Source organism: Ahaetulla prasina, chromosome 12, assembly GCF_028640845.1.
Source record: "Ahaetulla prasina isolate Xishuangbanna chromosome 12, ASM2864084v1, whole genome shotgun sequence".
Classification (NCBI taxonomy): Eukaryota; Metazoa; Chordata; class Lepidosauria; order Squamata; family Colubridae; genus Ahaetulla; species Ahaetulla prasina.
Genome location: NC_080550.1, coordinates 14,034,410 through 14,053,485, shown reverse-complemented (window position 1 = coordinate 14,053,485; position 19,076 = coordinate 14,034,410). Strand labels below are relative to the sequence as shown.

The window sequence follows — 19,076 nt, the reverse complement described above, 5'->3', positions numbered from 1 at the left end:
AGAAGACACGTTCCAGTGTCAAGATACATTCTTTATTACAATTTGAAAGAAATTAGAAAGACAAAAATAATACAAAGAAAGGAACTGGCATTATACATTCTTTTCAGCAATTCTTTTTAATGGAACAGAATGCAAATCAAAAGCAGTTAGAGATTCCAACAACATAGTTGGGTTGGTTTATAGTTTGAACGTTGCTGAGGTCTGAGACATCCCATTGTAAATGTAGGTGTTATTAAATATTACAAATTGCCTGGTAACGATTTTCACAACTTCCTGAGCAGCAGCTCCTGTAAAAGAGCCAAGGAATGACAAATTAAAAATATGTAACAGAAGCCAATGGATTCCAATCCAAATGCATATTTTCTAGTTCTACTTTTTTTTTAATCAGATGCTACCTCACATCAATGAGTAGAAATAAAGCATGAATACTCTCATGATTTGACTCAGCTCAATGGCCAATTGCACTTTTTCCATGTTAAATCTCTGGCAGACTGTTAAAAAATCCTGGCAAGAATTTTTCCTGGCACAAATTTGTCCATAATCTGAACTTTTCAGTTGAGATCTCTTATACAACCTATCATCAACAAGAGAAGTGGAGTAATAGGTATTGGAAAATTTGATTACCAACTTTCTTCTCTAAGAAATTATGGTAGGGTCTTCATTATTTTTGTTAGCAATTTGTGATTCCAAATTCATCTTAGCTGATCCTCCCAATTAAAATTCAAACAGGGAAATTTAATCTGGGGAGTTTTACATGCTCTAAGATCTGTCACAAAAGAATACTGGCTGAAGTTTAGAGCTTATTTGTTTAATATCTCAGTGTATATATCAAAATATACGAACAACTATAGAGTACAAACTAGTATTATTGTACATGTATAAACTTTGAAACAATTTTAAATCTGAGACATTTTTAGCAGAGCAAATGGAATTATATCAGTATAATGAATAGTTACTACCGCTAATCAACATAAAGACATTAGTACAGTGGACATGAGAATACAAAGTAGTATCAAAGTAAGACATACTAAATTGTTTTGCATGTCAGTTGGCTTGTGGACAGATGAAAAAAGCAAAATTTTTACCTCCTAGAAATGCTGCTATGGTGTGTGGCTCGGCAGCTCCGTATCGACAACTACAAGAGGAAAATAAAGTTGCCATATTATAATGCATCATAATAAGATCTTGGATAGTATTTTTGCAAGTTAACACTTACAATTCATGGACATAATCATCTTTGACTGTTACAGGCAATCCATATTCCTGAAGAAAACTATTAAGGCAAGATTTCAGTTTTCCAATGTCATCCTCCACTTGATAGTTATAAACCCCTGAAAAGAAGATATTATTATTATTATAGACAAAACTAACATTTTATTGCAAGTACATGAAATATAATTTTGTTAGAGAAGAGAATACTCTATCCCATAGAAAAATACACTAAGCAGAAAAGTAACATCTTTTACTAAGCCTTTAAAGTACATCAGAATTGTCAAACATACTCACTTATGACATATACAGTAAATATTAAAACTTCAATCTGTGACGCATTTATAAATTTGAACAGAGTTACAGAAATTACAGTATTACAGAAAGTATTCATTTTTGTCTCAGAAAGCATATGATAAATTGAAAACAACCTTACCAGGGTATCTACCATTGTGTTTAAAAAATCTGTCCACAGCTCGTAACATGAGGTACAGCACCATTTCACTATCTGGATTATCCATATGGGAAGCTTCAAGTCACAAAACAAAATGTAAATTGCAAGAGAAAATGGTTAAAGGCTTGAGATTAACTTAACTAAATATGTTTTCTATTCCTCAATTTCTCACGTAGCAGATTTATAGGTAAGAACATATAGTCAGCCTACACGACAGGAGACTTAACTATATGCTAAAGAGCTTCTCTATCACATACGTAAGACAAACCACTTGGGAATTAAATACATGAGGTGCTTTAAGTGTTGAAAAGGAAGCAAATAAATAAACTACTGTACTTTTCGGAGTATAAGACACACTTCCCTCCCCCCCCACACACAAAAAAAGTGGGTGGAAATGTCTGTGCATCTTATACAGCGAATGTTGCCGAAGCCCTGCCCACCTACCACTCCCACCCTTCAGCATCTGCCTTCCAGCAATTTACCTCCTTGCAGCAAATAGCAAACAGCCTGGTCAGCTTCAGCACAGCCTGCTTTAGCACGAACAGCTGATTGACGGTTGGAGCTGCCTCCCAGAATACCGCCTATCAGCTGTTCCAGACGGCAGGGATCAGCCCATCGTTGCTGTCACCTATCACTGCCTCCGTGCACCCCATTTTCGGCCCGTTCCAGGTGGTAGGGATAGGTGGCAGCAGTGATCCCTGCAGCTTGGAGCAGCTGATAAGAGGTATTCCGGGAGGCAGATCCAACCGCCAATCAGCTGCTTGCGTTAAATCAGGCTGTGCTGAAGCTGACCACGTTGTTTGCTGCAAGGAGGCAAATTGCTGGGAGGCAGAGCCGAATATTTTTTTTTTGTTTTCCTTCCCAAAAGCTAGGTGCATCTTATACTTCGGAGCGTCTTGTAGTCCAAAAAATATGGTAGATTCTAATATAGAGTTTAGATGTCTCTCACAAAGGAACTTTATAAAAAGATCTGGCCAGCTGTGCCAAACATATAAGGAAAAAGGGCAAAACCATCACAGTGACTTGAAAAACAGTTCCAACTAATTGCATTAAGAAGCAACATTCCTGTAATACATAATAGATAACTTAAACGCTCCGGATATTTTGAGTCACCATTCCCACAATCTTTTGATATTCACCTGTCCATATGTTGAACAGGATTGATGAGAATAAAACACCACCATAATCTGTAATTTTTTTTATGTTCTTTGCTAGTTCAGCTATAAATTTTGCCAATACCTACCAGCCAGCTCAGTTAATAAAATACTATTCATTTATTTACCTAGTGACTGATTCAAATGTTATACAGGCACAGTAAGAGCATTTACTGAAAAATTAAAACAAGCTACACATGTGGATTCATCAATATAACAGTGCATTCACAACATATACAAATTCAAAGGTGTTTTTTTTTAAAGATCTCAGATCTTTCTTGCAACTAAAATCTTGTCTCTACATTATAGCAAAAATGAAGAAGGCAGAAAAAGGCCACGCCTCTTCTATATCAAACAGATTTATCTGTGCATGAAAACACTGCAAAAGGACACAAATAAATAACCTTACTGATCTCATCTTTGTTTGAAGTATTCAGTCCATATTCTTCAGAAAGACATCTACATCGTACTATGCGAAGAAATGCTGAGTTACTGCCTAAACACAGAATACCAAGGAGAGTGGGAAAATGGGAACAGGGCAGGAGAGAATAGGTATTTTAAATATAAAAACTGTTACAACCTGCAAGAGATAGTTATGTCATTCTTGCAATTATATTTCAAAACAGTATTTAAAAATTTGCCATGGAATTTGAAGTACAAGATTTCAAATTTTCTATAAAGTTCCCAACTATGACTTCTAGTTGTACAGCATACAGTTATATATTAGCAAAGTCCTTTTTTCAATGTTCTTCCTGCACCATTAAGGCTAATTAAGAAAAAGAGCATTTTAGGAAATTCAGTTTGGGTACATTATTAAACAATGACTGATTCCTTGTTTAGCCTATTCCATTAGTAGGAGCAGTCAAATGGAAGCAACTAAACAGTATTCCTTACAATTTAGTCTTATTAACTTGACGTAAGTAAAACAAAATACTTACAAAGCAATTTTAATTCTTTTTGAGAAATGGATTCTGGTGCCTGTGAACAAAATGCAAATTTGTTTTAATGAAATTAGAATGCCTAACAATTGCCTTCTAGATTCCTGTTATAGAATTTGATTTAATCATAGGTCCTTAGCTGGGGGCACATACACAATTACAATGTTTTATCTATCTTCTACAATTCCATGTTTAGGGAATCAATCATGACAAGAAATATTTCAGGCTCCCTCACCAATCCCCCTCTCATTTTTTTTGTGCGGTGGGCAGTTCTATAAATTTAAAAAACATACATAAATAAATACATTTTACTTCACTTTTTAAGAGTGTCTTTAAGAGAATGAAAAGTGCATTTTCTACTACTCACTTTGCCAACTGACTGCAACAGCTTTGCAGCATAATTAGACACAGCTTCGGCATCTTTCTTGGCTTTATCACGGTATCTTAAAAAAATAAAGTTCTAAAAATGAACTTCAGCAAATCTAATCCCAAAATCAACAGGCTTCAGAATAACCATACTTTATTTAGTAGAAAGAAATGAATGCAAAACCAACTGTATTGGCTTTATGAAGGGTTATTTATACTGGAGTATGCAAAGCAGTAAGAATTTTCAATATTTTACATTTAAGTTGGAATTCTCTGACCAAGAATATTAATTCTTTGAACAAGAAATTGGAACCGGATAAAATATGTCTTGTCCTTTCCCCAAATGAGTAAAATGGAGTTACAAAAAAGGAACTGAGGAAATTCGTTTCTTTTTAGTCACATCAAATCTGCAGTATGTTTTTCCTTGATGTTCTGGAAGGACCACCAAATCTCTAAGAGTCATGGCAGTTATGTAGAGGAATTAAAAACACCATATCTTTGACTTCTTTTTCCTGTAGGAGTGGAACGCTACTGTAGGAGAAGAGGAGGTAGAGCTTGAGGGGCAGAGTTAAACATGTCATCAGCTTAGAGTCATTACGTTGCCACAAACTAAGTCCAATCCCTCTTGAGTTATGTTGACTCTTATCTTTAGTACTAAACTTTAGCTGACTGGATTCTCATGTATAGGCTTGAACAACTTATGGTATGGTCCTGATCCTTTGCTGAATACTCTGAAATCTGGAACCAACAAACTACAAATTATCACTTCTATATATATTGCCTCTGCCTAAATGCATTTTTTACACCTACACGAAGAGGAGCAGGAAGCTTTTCCCATTGTGATTATGACTTATTATTTTTACTACGAATTAAAAGCAGTCTGTGATATTTTTACAGCTAGCAACTGCAAAACTTTGCCATCAGTTTGAGAGCACCCTTATACCAAAGTTAAAGCCGCAGCCACCCCAAAATAGGGAGCTTATAAAGTCACAATGAAAATCTTTGCAGAAAACATTGGTTTTGAAGGGGGACTCAGTACAAATATAAAACTAAACAACTGTGGAAAAATACTTACATATTTTGCAAGCTGATAAATTTGCTCGAATCTGCAATCATATCTGGAATTGTACCCCTGACGGGTAAATTTCCTTGACCTTCTTTGCTCACAAATTCTTTTACGGCTCGAGCCAGAATCCAAAAAGATGGAGTCTAAGAACAAAGAAGAACCAAACAAGTCGAAACCAAAATTGATTGATCAAGTTCTTTTATTCAGAGAGTCAGAATATTGGATTATAATATTCAAGTGATTTTGTATTTACTACCTGCTGTGAGAGATTGATACAATGATCATCACTGAAAATGTCTTCAATACAACCTGGTACCTAAAAGCCAAATTCAAGAAAACATTTATTTCCACATTATTATTATTTTTTCCATTGGGAATGCAGTCACGATGCAATTTACAATTCTGGCAACCTTCCTTTACCTTTGTAGCAATTACAGCGGTGTTTACATTTTTAATGGCTTCTTCAAAGTTTTCCTCATCTTCCAGGATTCCATTTTCATTCTTTAAAATTCCTAGAAAGAAATGAAGAGCTGGCTAATTAAGATTTTATTAATTAGCAAATAGGTGATAAAACAGACATCCTTTATCTTTTGGAATTCATATTAATATATGGGAATTCTTTAGCTAATGAGCTTCTGATATATACTGCATGCCACGGATATAGACTTATTGACATGTGTCTTTAAATAAGGCCCACCAAAACAATGCTACAATAGACAGACAGAGATTTACCAAAAATTCTCACCTTGTTTAATCATCTCCCGGAAGGCCTCCTTTTCTCTGTAGTTCTTAGGTATCTGACCATTATTCTAAACAGAAACATCACAGGTTTGAATTTTATTAAACTGTGTATTAAGGCAAATAACAGTTAGTTCAACATCAAACTATAAGTGTATCTGGCTCATTTTTTTCCTAAGAACAAATGAGTCTTAAAATTCTACTCTATTAGGAAACAAGTCAGAATTCTCATTTTACATCTACCATATTTTTTGGAGTATAAGACGCATCTTTTCCCCCCCAAAAGAAGGGTGAAAATCTGGGTGCGTCTTATACTCCAAATATAGCCCCACCCAGCTTCTCAAATGGAGATTTCAGAGGCTGAAAAAAGCATCAGAAATGGAGCTTCAGAAAAAAAGCCCCAAACGGAGCTTCAGAGGCTTTTTTTCTGAAGCTTTGTTTCGGAGGCTTTCAGAGACATATAAAAGTTTTTTCTGAAATGGAGTTTCAGAGGCAGAAAAAAAAAAAGCAAAAAAAAGCAAGGCACAGAGCTCACAACCAAGGAACCTGTTGCTAAAATTCACCTCTGGGAACAGCTGATTGGGGGTATTCTGGGAGGCCAATCCACCTGCCAATCAGCTTTTTTCTTATTTTCCTTCCCAAAAACTAAGGTGCGTCTTATACTCTGAAAAATACAGTAATAATGCTAACCAAATCATAGGTAGCTGCACCTGCTGGAAGATGGGTTCAAGCATGAATATATAAAGTGGAGGACTTCAAATTGTTACTTGTACATATTTAAGTCCAAATGTTTAAGCCGGGCTACTCCAGTGAGTTACAGCCGAATTCAATCAATTATAGTGTAAATATCTATTATCAGTGGAATAAGCTAAGGCCCGTTCTATGCCAAACATGACTCAGTGTTTTTTAAAGTTTCCACTTTCATACATAATATAGATATGAACGGATATATTATCTCTCATACACGATGTGGCTAGTTTAAACAAAGCGCTAAAACTAATAACAAGCTTAGCAACAGGATTTACATTAAAACCTAGGCAATCTTTGGAAGATCATGCTCCTAGAAATGTGATTTGCCCCTTGCTCTCCCTTTGGCCTTCTGTAAGGGTCTAAAAATTTCAGCCTGGGGCTGAAATGGGAGTGTCCCATTCTGGAGATGGCTGGTAGATTACCTAGGATCCCACCTCCAACCCACTTATCCATGGATCCTTTACATAATTTATTGTTAAATCTTTTGATGTTAAGGCTCAATGTTTTAACATTTCTAACATTGTCTATGCTGCTTTGATAATACTGCAAGCTGCCTAGAGTCACTTGATGGTGAGATGGATAGACTACAAATTTAATAAATAAATACAGTTAAACATGATGTACACATGGGCACAATCCACCCACACAACCTAAGCACATGGATGAACACTTACATGATGCAGAGAATAGGGCAGTGGTGAAATGTAAAATTTGTTACTACTAGTTCTGTGGATGTGGACGTGGCTTGGTGGTGATGGGGTTATTTGACTGGGTGGGCGCAGCCAACTTTTTTTTTTTTTTTTTTTTAAAGCATTTTTTCTACAACCTCTTCAGCTGAAAAACTGGGCAGTGTTTTTTTTCAGTTCCATTCCACTGCAGCAAAGTATCTCCAAAAGCTGTTCTAACATTGTGAAAACCTCCAGAACAATGTGCAAAAAGATAATGGTGTCAGCAATGGAAAGGAAAAATCAGTTTAAGCAAAAAGGACAACTCAGGAGTAGGGCTAAGAGATGATTGGCCCCTCCCATAAGGCTTAAAACAGACCAGTGTTTGGGCTTTGCCAGAAAACAACGTTGGTAGCTTCGTCTTCTGCTTCGTCTACGTCTTGCATTTATTTTTGTGACTTCTGAACGTTTGCCAAGAAAGGCCTTTGGCAGTTTGCCTAATTGGACCAAAGTTTGCGATAGGACTGAGGAATTTGTGTTGGGAGGAATTTGTTTTGAGTTGAACGACGCTTGGAATGAAGTAATTCTCAGCTGTTCGAATAAAGTTTGTTTGTTTTTTCACGGACTGAGTTTCCTACTACCTACTTGGGCCTGGGTCACAACGAAACCTCCCTTTCTCTACAGTGCTGCCATGCACAGCCTGCAAATAGTTTTCTGTGTGCCAGTTAGATGGGAAGAAGAGATTGGGGAACAAGAAGCATTTATTGAAGTCTGTGGGGCTTCACTTAACCGCAACCGGCCCAAGTTAAGGGCTTCCAAAAATACCTCTGAATGGCATTCAATCAGTTTAATGGCTAGCTACAATTCAATCTCACACATAATTGCCTGATTCACCCCTGTGATTTCAGCAGCATGCAGACAGCCTATGATCAAGACTGCAGCATATAAAAGCACATACGCCTCTCTGGATGAAGGCATTATTCCCCCCCTGGATCTGCAGCCAGAAAGCATGAGTAAGTTAGACTACTACCGCCAAGGTATCTACATACCTCATTACACCATTTTTCTAGATACTGGGATACAATCACAATCCATGGAATGTGGCTGTGTTCCTGCAAATGCAAAATTAAAGCAAGTATAGCAAAATAAAGAAACCAACGAAAATAGTGCACTTCTAAAGTTGGAAAGCAGGGTTGTTGGGAAGTAGGGCTGCTGGTACAAACTCAATTCAGAATGAAACAAAAATAGCCAAATCAACAGAACTGCCTTCAGTAAGGGTTGCCACAAAATAATTGTGGAATAACCCTTTTCACTTTGTGCGATAGATCGATAGAATGTAGCTGAAAACCCCACAGCTAAAAATAGATATTCACAATCCTATGTAAGAAATCTCAACAAGCCAAATGGAGCCACGCACTTTAAAGAAATTCAAAGCATTTAGATACCTTTGAATTATATAAGCTTATTGGCTGGCTGCTGCACCTTGAAATTATACAGAAAGCACGTAGAGAAGGCAAGTCTGTAATAATGGAGCTTGTTCAAAAAGCATGCTTGGATTTGTTTTTCTCCTAGAACGAACAGACTGAACAAATTTCTACGTAACTTCAGTGAGCCAGTCACCATAACAAAGATCAGATTTGACATAGAACAGGTGAATCCACCGATCTAAATCAAGCCCCATTTTCATCTCTGAAAAGAATGTCCTTTGTATGTCCCAAAGGTGCTTTTCTGACAGGCAATTGGATTTTCTTGTTGTTTTTTTGCTTGAAAACATTTCGCTTCTCATCCAAGAAGCTTCTTCAGTTCTGATCTGAAGAAGCCTCTTGGATGAGAATCAAAACGTTTTCAAGCAAAAAAACCCCAGAAAGTCCAGTTGCCATTTGGAAAGAAACACCTTTGGGACAATCATGACCTGGATGATTGAGACTCTCCATAAATGCCCTTTATACGTAATAAAGGTAGCATATAATGCAGTTTCCTGAATAAATTCAAGAAACATCTCCAATGCTTGTCTATGGAGATTCTCAATCATCCAGGTCAGTGGTTCCCAACCAGTGTGCCGCGGCACTAAGGGGTGCCGTGAGATCTTTTGAGGGTGCCGGGAACTTTTGAGCTACGGAGATTTTAAATATCTATTTCCTTATAAGGGTGCCGGGAACTTTTGAAAGGCTTTCCAAGGGTGCCTCAAACAAGAAAAGGTTGTGCCTCAAACAAGAAAAGGTTGGGAACCACTGATCCAGGTCATGGTTGTCCCAAATATGCTTTTTCAAGAGGCAACTGGACTTTCTGGTTTTTTCTTTGAAGGCATTTCACCTCTCATCCAAGAAGCTTCTTCAGCTCTCAGAACTAAAGAGGTTTCTTGGATGAGAAACAAAACGTCTTCAGAGAAAAATCAAAAAGTTCAGTTGCCTCTTAAAGAAACACCTTTGGAACATCTCTAATGCTTGTATGCACATACTGATGAGTTGGCCAAGCCTTGTACCAACCTTCTTTTCCATATGCTCTAAATCGTAAGACTGAATATGTTGTCTCAGCTCTGGAAACGGATTGTCCAGTCTCAAATCATCCAAGGCGTTATCAGGGTGAGATTCTATAACTATTGAAAGATTAAACAACATTTCAGTTCTAAAGCCATAGCTGAAGGTAACATGATTGCTAAAGTTTGTGGATTTCTGACAATTTTGCTCCCATTATTGTAAGAGATGTTACTATGTAAGCTGCCCTTGAAGGGCTTCTGCTTAAAAAGTTGGTCTTAAAATATTTTAAATAAACACAATTCAATGATTATGCACACATTTGTAAATGATGTGATCTTTCCTGGCTATTTATAATGCATTCAAAGGTGATAACATACAATGTAAAATCTAAGGAGTATTTCAAGTCAGATTTCAAATGATAAAACTATAATTTGGAACTGATTATATTTCCTGCCTTACAAGTTACAAAGGTGACTTAAAGAATTACCTAATCTATTTTTTATCAGAATAATCTATTTCGGTATACATCTTTTCATTATAGATGTTAATTCCTAAAAATGAGCCATCCGAGATTAAAAATACAGGGGGGAAAAACATAGAAACTTTGCCACTTACTATTTTAATAAATGGTTACAGGGTAATTTTTAATCACGAATTATTTTATTTGGATGTTCCTTAACAATGGAACTTTTTTTTAAAAAAATCATTAAATATCTTACCAGGATGTTCTTTAATAACAATTCTCATATAGCCTATTAGTCCGTAAGTCCTACAAATTAACAGAGGGATGTTGTAATTCCAGAGGACATCAGCTAGCCTGAGCAACGTACTGAAACAGAAGATATAAGGCAAATGAACAGTGAACAATAAGCAGAAAATACACAGCCCCTAGAATCTACCCACAAATATTTATTCCGTACACAGAGCACCTATAGATAGCTCTCATACTTCAAGATCTTGAGCAAGCAACAATAATCTTGTAACTGAGATCCTTTAGCTTGCAACCTTGTGGTATTTTTAAAAACAATTTACAATTTTATATTGCATATAAAATAGCAATTCTTTGAAAGGAATGCTACATCTGCACTTGTGTTCAAGCAAACACATGCAAAATTCCCATTCAGCCTTTTTTGATAGAACATCTGACAGCTTTGATTTTTGACCTTTGTGTATCACGAAGATCAAAAAGAAGCTTGTCTGATCCACACTCGCACAATTTTAAAGCAACGGTACATGGGAATGACAAGAGATGGCTGGACAATGAGACCACACATCACATTAAATCAAATATTATTTGTTTGGTTTTGACGTAGTATAAATATGTGAACTTAGACACTGTGGCTTAATTAATAAACCATGTTGGAACTGAGGCAGAGCTGTATCAAGCAAAGGATAAAGAAAAATAACCAGCTATGGAGATTATATCCTGAAAATAAAAACATACAATTTCCATTTTTACAAAACAAACACTAAATTTGTTTTATGTATATAAAGACAATAATATCATGTATATAAAAACAATAATATCAATTTCATTCCAGCTTACCTTTCTGGGAGTTGAGTTGCAATCACTACGTTAAACCGACAGAAAAAAGAAGGATCGTTGTCTAGAAGTTTATCTGGGTTCTTGAGAAAACATAAAAAACACCCATCTGTATTGCAGCATAAAGCAATATATATAAAAAGATTCAGAATTAAAACTTCCTTTTCTAGCTCAGTGCAATTCTTCATCAACTGCAAGCCTATTTTTAATCGGTACAATAATCTAATATTAGTATATATATTTTCCCCTTTGGAATGGTACGTCAATAGACAATTCAGTTCTGTCCATCATAGTTGTTGGCATACCTCACTTACATTGGTCAGATAAAAGTCTCCTCAATCAAGACTATTCTAGCTTGGCTATTATTAAATTCACATTAGAATTAATATGGATCTGGATCAACATAGTAATCACTGCAAAAAGACTGTTGCAGGAATAAATTCATGTTGCTTAGGGTATGAAATCATATGCATCTTAAAAAGGATTTATTGCCTGAAAGTGAGAAAAAGAATACTATTTTGATACGAGCCTACACAAGAGCAAGATCTTATATTATGGTAGTAATAACTGACATACTTTTGTGACTTGTCACCACATGTGTATAACGTGTGTAAAAATGTTTTAATGCAAACCTCTTCCACAAAATTTCCACAGACGTCATTATTCAACTCTTGCAGCAGTTCTGTGGCACATTGTGCTCGATTCTGTTTAAAAATAATAAACAGATGTGTTACATTGCTGTGACTGCCATAAACAGATTTAAAATTGTATCCTGAAAGTGAGAATATAAATATCCCCCCCAAAAAACCCTACCCCTACCTTTCAATAAATAGGTACAAAATTGTACTGCATGTTCCAATTTCCAAAATAAGGATTTTGGGGTAGATGTAATTGTAGACAGATTACAACATTCAAGAGAGATATGAATATGGATGCTTTAATAAATATTAAATGGAAAAATGTTAGGGGAAATCCTGAGGCGATTCGTTATGAAAACATAGACGTGTATGATTTAGGGCCTACCAGAAAATGTCCAGCAATGGATACAGAAGGGCATACAAACCAGTGGTGAAATCCAACTTTTTTTACTACCGGTTCTGTGGGCGTGGCTTGGTGGGAGTGGTGTGGCTTGGTGGGCATGGCAGGGGAAGGATACTGCAAAAACTCCATTCCCACCCCACTTTGGGGGCACCCAGAGGTGGTATTTGCCAGTTCTCTGAACTACTCAAAATTTCCACTACCGATTCTCCAGAACCAGCCAGAACCTGCTGAATTTCACCCCTGATACAAACTTACACAAGGGAACAAAAAACTGCTTTAAGTTTTGTTCAGAATAACACTTTGTTTGCAAGCACTCATGGTTAGATCTTCAAAGCGAATTAACTAATCATTTGAAAAGGATTACATGCGCGTCTACCTAAGAAATCTACTTATTTGTATTGAAAGTGGGTCACCCAAGGATATAAATTTAGGCTGCAACATATATTTATTTAGGAATAAATTCTCATAAGGAGACTACTTCTCTATAGATATGTATACAATTGCCTTGTTAATCACATAAGATTAATAGTGTATGTCTATTGTGAAAGGGAAAAAAAAGTTAATTGAATGGACCCTATCCATTACATAATCACTCACATAAATAAACACATTTAATATTTCCTTACTTGACCAATATTGCTTCTTTGCAGGAAGAAGCTAAAAAAGAAAAAAAATATTCCTTTAGAATTTTATCATAATCACAATTTCTAAAATAAAACAATGTAAACAGTGTACTCCGTAGAAAACTCTAATACATTTTTTCTCTCTAAAATCTTGCAACATTTTAAAGATTTGCTTGAAATCAATACATCTGAGTACTGTGCGTGAATTTGTAAATTCACATAAATAAAACCAGTAATTCCAATCAGGGCATTTCAGGGTTAGTCTACACAGATCTCTTTTATTGAAAGATTTACAACTTAATATCTCAGTTGATTTTACCATGCTATAAAAATGGTCACCAGGAATAAGATTGAACAATGGCATGTGAATATTGACTAAGGTTCAACACGAGTATATAATGAAATGATCAAAATCAGTGAGCACCAAGGGTTACCTATCTATGTAAACTATATTTATAGCAGCAATAAAGTATTTCCATATTTTTGTTCCATTTTCCCACCAAAAATTGACCTGAAATTATGCTATTACCAACCGTAAAACATTGAGACATAGAGACTATGAGTCTATCAGTGTTCCCTCCTGTTAAACAATATGGAAATATTAAAAATGGCACTCAATCTAACTGTAATTCATGCAGTAACGAGGATTTTTAAAAATCTTCCATCTACCATTGCAAATGGGACTAAAAAAAATCCCATTGGATATTATTAAAAAAATAAACGAAATTCTTGCCATAAATATCGTGGCACAACTGGCTAATCTCAAAACAAAAACAAATGTACTGTTGATTTTACACAAATATTCATTGGAATGTAGTGAATTAATTGGTAAAAGTTCAACATTAGTAGTTTTTAATCATACGTTAAAATGGAGCTTTATGTTCCTAAGCATTTTATTTACTGAAACAAATCATTATGTTTTAGTATGATGCCATTGTTTATACAAGTGGTCACTAACCGGTGGTCCATGGACCACTGGTGGTCCACAAGAAAATTTTGGTGGTCCACAGAAAAATTATTTGCATTTTTTTATATAGCACTAAATACTATTTATCTTTTTAAAAAATTCATATTAGTGGTCCACGGGATTTAAAATTATGAATTTAGTGGTCCCCGAGATCCAAAAAGTTGGTGACCCCTGGTTTATACCGTAAGAGGAATATTCACCAGAATATTACCAAACATTTGCAGAAAACGCATTACCTGTTTCCAACATCTTCCCCAGTGACTGGATTCCCATCTATGATTGTAAAAGATCCAATACCTTAAAGGACAAACCAAACCAGTGATCAGATTAAACTACAGCTTCACTGGGGACCAATTACAGCTTTTAAAAGTCATTTATACCTGGTAGAACTAGGTTTTTAAGTATTTCTGTTCCGGTGGCTGTTGCAGTTATTACACAAACGTGAGCAGATTCTAAAGCCTCTTGTCCATGATCACCCCATAACCTGCAACATCAAGAAATATGGCTTTCAAGACCAACAACTAGAGAGAAAGCTATAGCAGAGGTCTCCAACCTTGGCAACTTTAAGACTAAGTCCACAAGTCTTAAAGTTGCCAAGGTTGGAGACCCCTGAGCTATAGGAAAGTGATACATTACCAATGTCCCAAGGGTGTTGTTGTTTTTTTTCAAGAGGCAACAGGACTTTCTGGTTTTTCTCTGAAGATATTTCACTTCTCATCCAAGAAGCTTCTTCAGCTCGGAAGCTTCTTGCATGAGAAGTGAAACGTCTTCAAAAAAAACCAAAAAAACCCAGAAAGTCCAGTTGCCGCTTGAAAAAAACAACCTTTGGGGCAACCATGACCTGAATGACTGAGAATCTCCATAGACATATATTACCAATGGCTGCTTTAAAATTTAAAATATTTCTGACTTTAAAACGTAAGAGAAAAAAATGGATTGATAGGCAGTATGTAGGCAGTAAAACAGAAACATAAAACAAATGAACCAAAAGCAAAACAGACATAATCAGTTGCTCAAAATATCTATTGCTGTCCTCTCATAGGTTTCCTGAAATGAGGATTTCATTGTGTGTTTGTGTTAAACAAAATGAGATCTGCATACGTGAGACTGATTGGAGTAGATCATAAGGATGACACCGAAATATAATTTTATGTCATTTTATTCTATTTTATATATTTATGTATTAAATTATATTGTATCTTATCTACTGTATTTTACCCTAATTTTAAATTGTTTGTATAAGATTTTATTGGCGATATGTGTTTGCACCTTGTGCTTTGATATGGCCTGTAGGCTAATCAAAGCTATCATTTTAAACTGTATTTTATTCCAATTTCATTTTAAATCATATTTTATTCCAATTTCATTTTAAATCGTATTTTATTCCAATTTCTTTTTAAATTGTATTTTTCCCAATTCTACTTTAAACTGTTTTTATCAGATTTTAGTAATAATTTTTTTTTAAAATTTACATTTATATCCCGCCCTTCTCCGAAGACTCAGGGCGGCTTACAGTGTATAAGGCAATAGTCTCATTCTATTTGTATATTTACAAAGTCAACTTATTGCCCCCCTAACAATCTGGGTCCTCATTTTACCTACCTTATAAAGGATGGAAGGCTGAGTCAACCTTGGGCCGGGCTTGAACCTGCAGTAATTGCAGGCTGTTGTGTTCTAATAACAGGCTTCTTACAGCCTGAGCTACCACGGCCCTTTTGTGATATTTGTGGCTGGAATTCTGCACTTTGACATGGTCCAAGGGCTAATCAATAAAGTAAACTCAACTCAACTCATTGTGTGTTTGTGTATACAACACACTGCATTATTCACATATTATATTTATAGATAGATGTATAGACAGACAAGACACACATAGATTGTGTGTCTGCAATGAAATAATCAAACAAAAATATAACTGAAATGGAAATCTATTTATTATACACCACACAGTTGAGTGCGTGTGTATGTATAATACTCTACATATACCCACATACGTAGTATAATGAACTACATTATACTACATAAGTACTGTAATACTAAGTACTACATAAGTACTACATAAGTAACATACAGCGATATTTTATATGCCAGACAGACACCTGTAGACATGCACATACTTATAAGACGTGTGCCTATGTAACATGTGCACAGGTGGGCACGGTTAAAATACGCACACACAGGCTGATATGCACATGTAAAAGATGCATACTAAATTCTTATCTCTGGAAACTGAAAGATAAAGAAATAAATAAACAAAAGATTCTGGAAATAAGAAACCAAGAGAGAGAGGCAAGATAAATGAATGGCCATCCTCCATCCACTCCATGGATCCGGGCAGCTGCGAACCTGAGGAACCGCAGCTGAGCTCTAGCCCCCCCTGGCCTGGAGCCTCCTGAAGGAGTTGAGGAGGAGGAAGAGGAGGAGGAGGAGGAAGAGGAGGAGGGAGAAGAGGAGGAAGAAGAAGAGGAGGAAGAGGAAGAGGAGGAGGGAGAAAGAAGAAGAAGAGGAAGTGGAGGAAGAGGAAGAAGAGGAAGAGAAGAGGAGGAAGAAGAAGAGAAGAAGAGGAAGAAGGAGGAGGAAGAGGAAGAAGAGGAGGGGAAGAAAAGGAAGAGGAGGAGGAAGAGGAGGAAAAGGAGGAGGAGGAGGAAGAAGAGAAGAAGAAGAAAAGGAGGAGGAAGAGGAGGAGGAAGAGAAGAGGAGGAGGAGGAGGAGGAGGAAGAGAAGAAGGGAGGAGGAAGAGGAGGAGGAAGAGGAAGAGAAGAGGAGGAGAGGAGGAGGAGAAGAGGAAAGAAGAAGAGGAAGTGGAGGAAGAGGAAGAAGAGGAAGAAGAGAAGAGGAGGAAGAAGAAGAAGAGGAAGAAGAGGAGGAGGAAGAGGAAGAAGAGGAGGGGAAGAAAAGGAAGAGGAGGAGGAAGAGGAGGAAAAGGAGGAGGAGGAAGAAGAGGAGAAGAAGAAGAAGAGGAGGAGAGGAGGAAGAGGAAGAGAAGAAGGGAGGAGGAGGAGGAGGAGGAAGAGGAAGAGAAGAAGGGGAGGAGGAAGAGGAGGAGGAAGAGGAAGAGAAGAAGGGGAGGAGGAAGACGAAGAGGAAGAGAAGGAGAAAGAGGAAAAGAAGAAGAGGAGGAAGTGGAGGACGAGGAAGAGGAAGAGAAGAAGAGGAGGAAGAAGAGGAGGAGGAGAAGAGGAGGAGGAGGAGGAGAAAGAGGAGAAGAAGAGGAGGAAGAGGAGGAGGAAGAAGAAGAAGAGGCGAAGGGATTTTGCAGGAGAGAAGCGGGGGCCAAAAGCAGCTGCGGGGAAGGCTGCAAACCCCGGGCGCCCCAAAGGACACGCTGACCCTCCGCCCTCCGACCCGCGGCTTAGAGAAGCCCTCCTCCCCCGTGGTTCGCAGCCCCGACCCCGCCGGCTCTTCCTCGCCTCAGCTGCCGGTCGTAGCGCTGCTCCTTCAGGCTGAGCCGGGCCGCCGTTCGCTCCGACGCCATGACTCCGCTCCGCTGGGCCTCCTCCGCGCTTCCACGCGCCGCCGGAGAGGGCGCCCGAGAACGCGGTTTTTCTGCGCCTGCGCGGAATTCCGCACGCTGCTTGGGATTCCCTATGGGTGCGTAAGGCGACGGGGATGGGCTCTCTGCGGAGAGATGCGCTTTACAATGGCAAAAGATGGGTCAGGGCAGTGGCGGAAATCCAATTTTTTTTACAGCCGATTCTGTGGGCGTGGCCTGGTGGGCGTGGTGTGGCCTGGTGGGCGTGGCAGGGGAAGGAGACTGCAAAATCCCCACTCCCTCCCTACTCCTGGGGGAAGGGTATTGTAAAATCTCCATTCCCACCCCACCCCAGGGAAAGGATACTGCAAAATCCCCATTCCCATCCCACCCCAGGGAAAGGATACTGCAAAATCCCCATTCCCACCCCACTCCAGGGGAATGGGATAAGGCACCTGGTACAGTATTGAAGTGAGATGCACATAATTAACTTCAAATAGTTTGGGGTTATGATTTAAGAAAATGATGCCTACCGTTCCTGTTCTAATGTTCCTTTTGATTGTATCCAATTCGTATGGTTATTTCATGCTTATGCTTATATATACTGTTGTGTTTGACAAAATAAATTAAATAAATAAATAAATAAATAAATAAAATAAGTCTTAAAGTTACTAAGGTTGGAAACCCCTGAACCAGAGTATTTAGGCATCTAAAACGTGTTGGAAGAAATATCCATCTGGGTTCAGTTCCAAGTGGGGACAAAGACCCTGGAAACATGGAGGCTGCTTGGAAAGATAGTTTAATGGTGGTCAGGATCACATGGCTTGAGATCCTGAACAGAAAAGGGCTGAGATCCTGTGCGCTCCCTGGCTTTATGCTTTTTCTGAGCTTTGAACTTTCTGGAGCACAAGAAGAGTACCCTGATTGGCTGTCAGACTCCCAGGGGGTGGGGGGGTCTTAGCTAGCCTTGCTGGCTGATGTAATCTTCCCAGGTGCCATATGGTGAGTTTCAGTTGCTAGATGGAATATTATGATGCAGATGATGGCCCATTGACAAAGGTGGGGGGTGGCAGGAAGTTGCAGGGAGCTGCTTTGTCTTTAAAACATGTTTCTCCATTTCTCATCCAGGGAAATATATTCTGCCTTTTTAAATATTTTCTAAAATATTTCATTCTTCTAGGAGGGGGGTGGGTGCTAAATTCCTACAAACGTATCCTTGCAGACATGGCTGGCTGAGGAATTCTTGGAGTCAAAAGTCCGTCAATGCGTCTTAAAAATGGCCAAGGTTGAGAAACAATGGCGTACCAATGTATTCACAATGAAAAACGCAAAACGGAACACCGCAAATGAAGGTCAAAATAAATAAATAAAATAAATAAATAAATAAATAAATAAAAGCTTCTGATAAAAAATATGGTTGCAAACAAGGCAGTGATGAAACTACTGTGACTTTGCCTCCAAACTCATAACTGATTCTGCAACGTTTTCTTCACCCCAAACCCTGCACCCAGTTACAAACTGTATTTTGAGGTTGGAACCTGAGATAACAAAAAGGCATTGAAGACAGTTGGGACAAAATGAATATATACTAGATCATCCTGTGACCTAACAGG

At 37.7% G+C, this 19,076-nt stretch overlaps 1 protein-coding gene across 1 annotated transcript; it reads right to left on the bottom strand.

Annotated features, from left to right (window-relative positions):
- Positions 1–10: 10 nt before the first annotated feature.
- On the bottom strand, positions 11–17,500 carry NAE1 (NEDD8 activating enzyme E1 subunit 1). Its single transcript, XM_058155224.1, has 20 exons — positions 17,402–17,500; positions 14,372–14,475; positions 14,228–14,288; positions 13,028–13,058; positions 11,993–12,064; positions 11,364–11,443; positions 10,537–10,646; positions 9,827–9,936; positions 8,390–8,452; positions 5,933–5,996; positions 5,608–5,699; positions 5,444–5,503; positions 5,197–5,330; positions 4,123–4,198; positions 3,756–3,795; positions 3,227–3,313; positions 1,646–1,738; positions 1,217–1,331; positions 1,086–1,135; positions 11–287 (listed from the first exon to the last, which is right to left on the bottom strand). The coding sequence occupies exons 1-20, from the start codon at positions 17,464–17,466 to the stop codon at positions 178–180; spliced, it is 1,617 nt and encodes a 538-aa protein (XP_058011207.1). The 5' UTR covers positions 17,467–17,500; the 3' UTR covers positions 11–177.
- Positions 17,501–19,076: the final 1,576 nt, after the last annotated feature.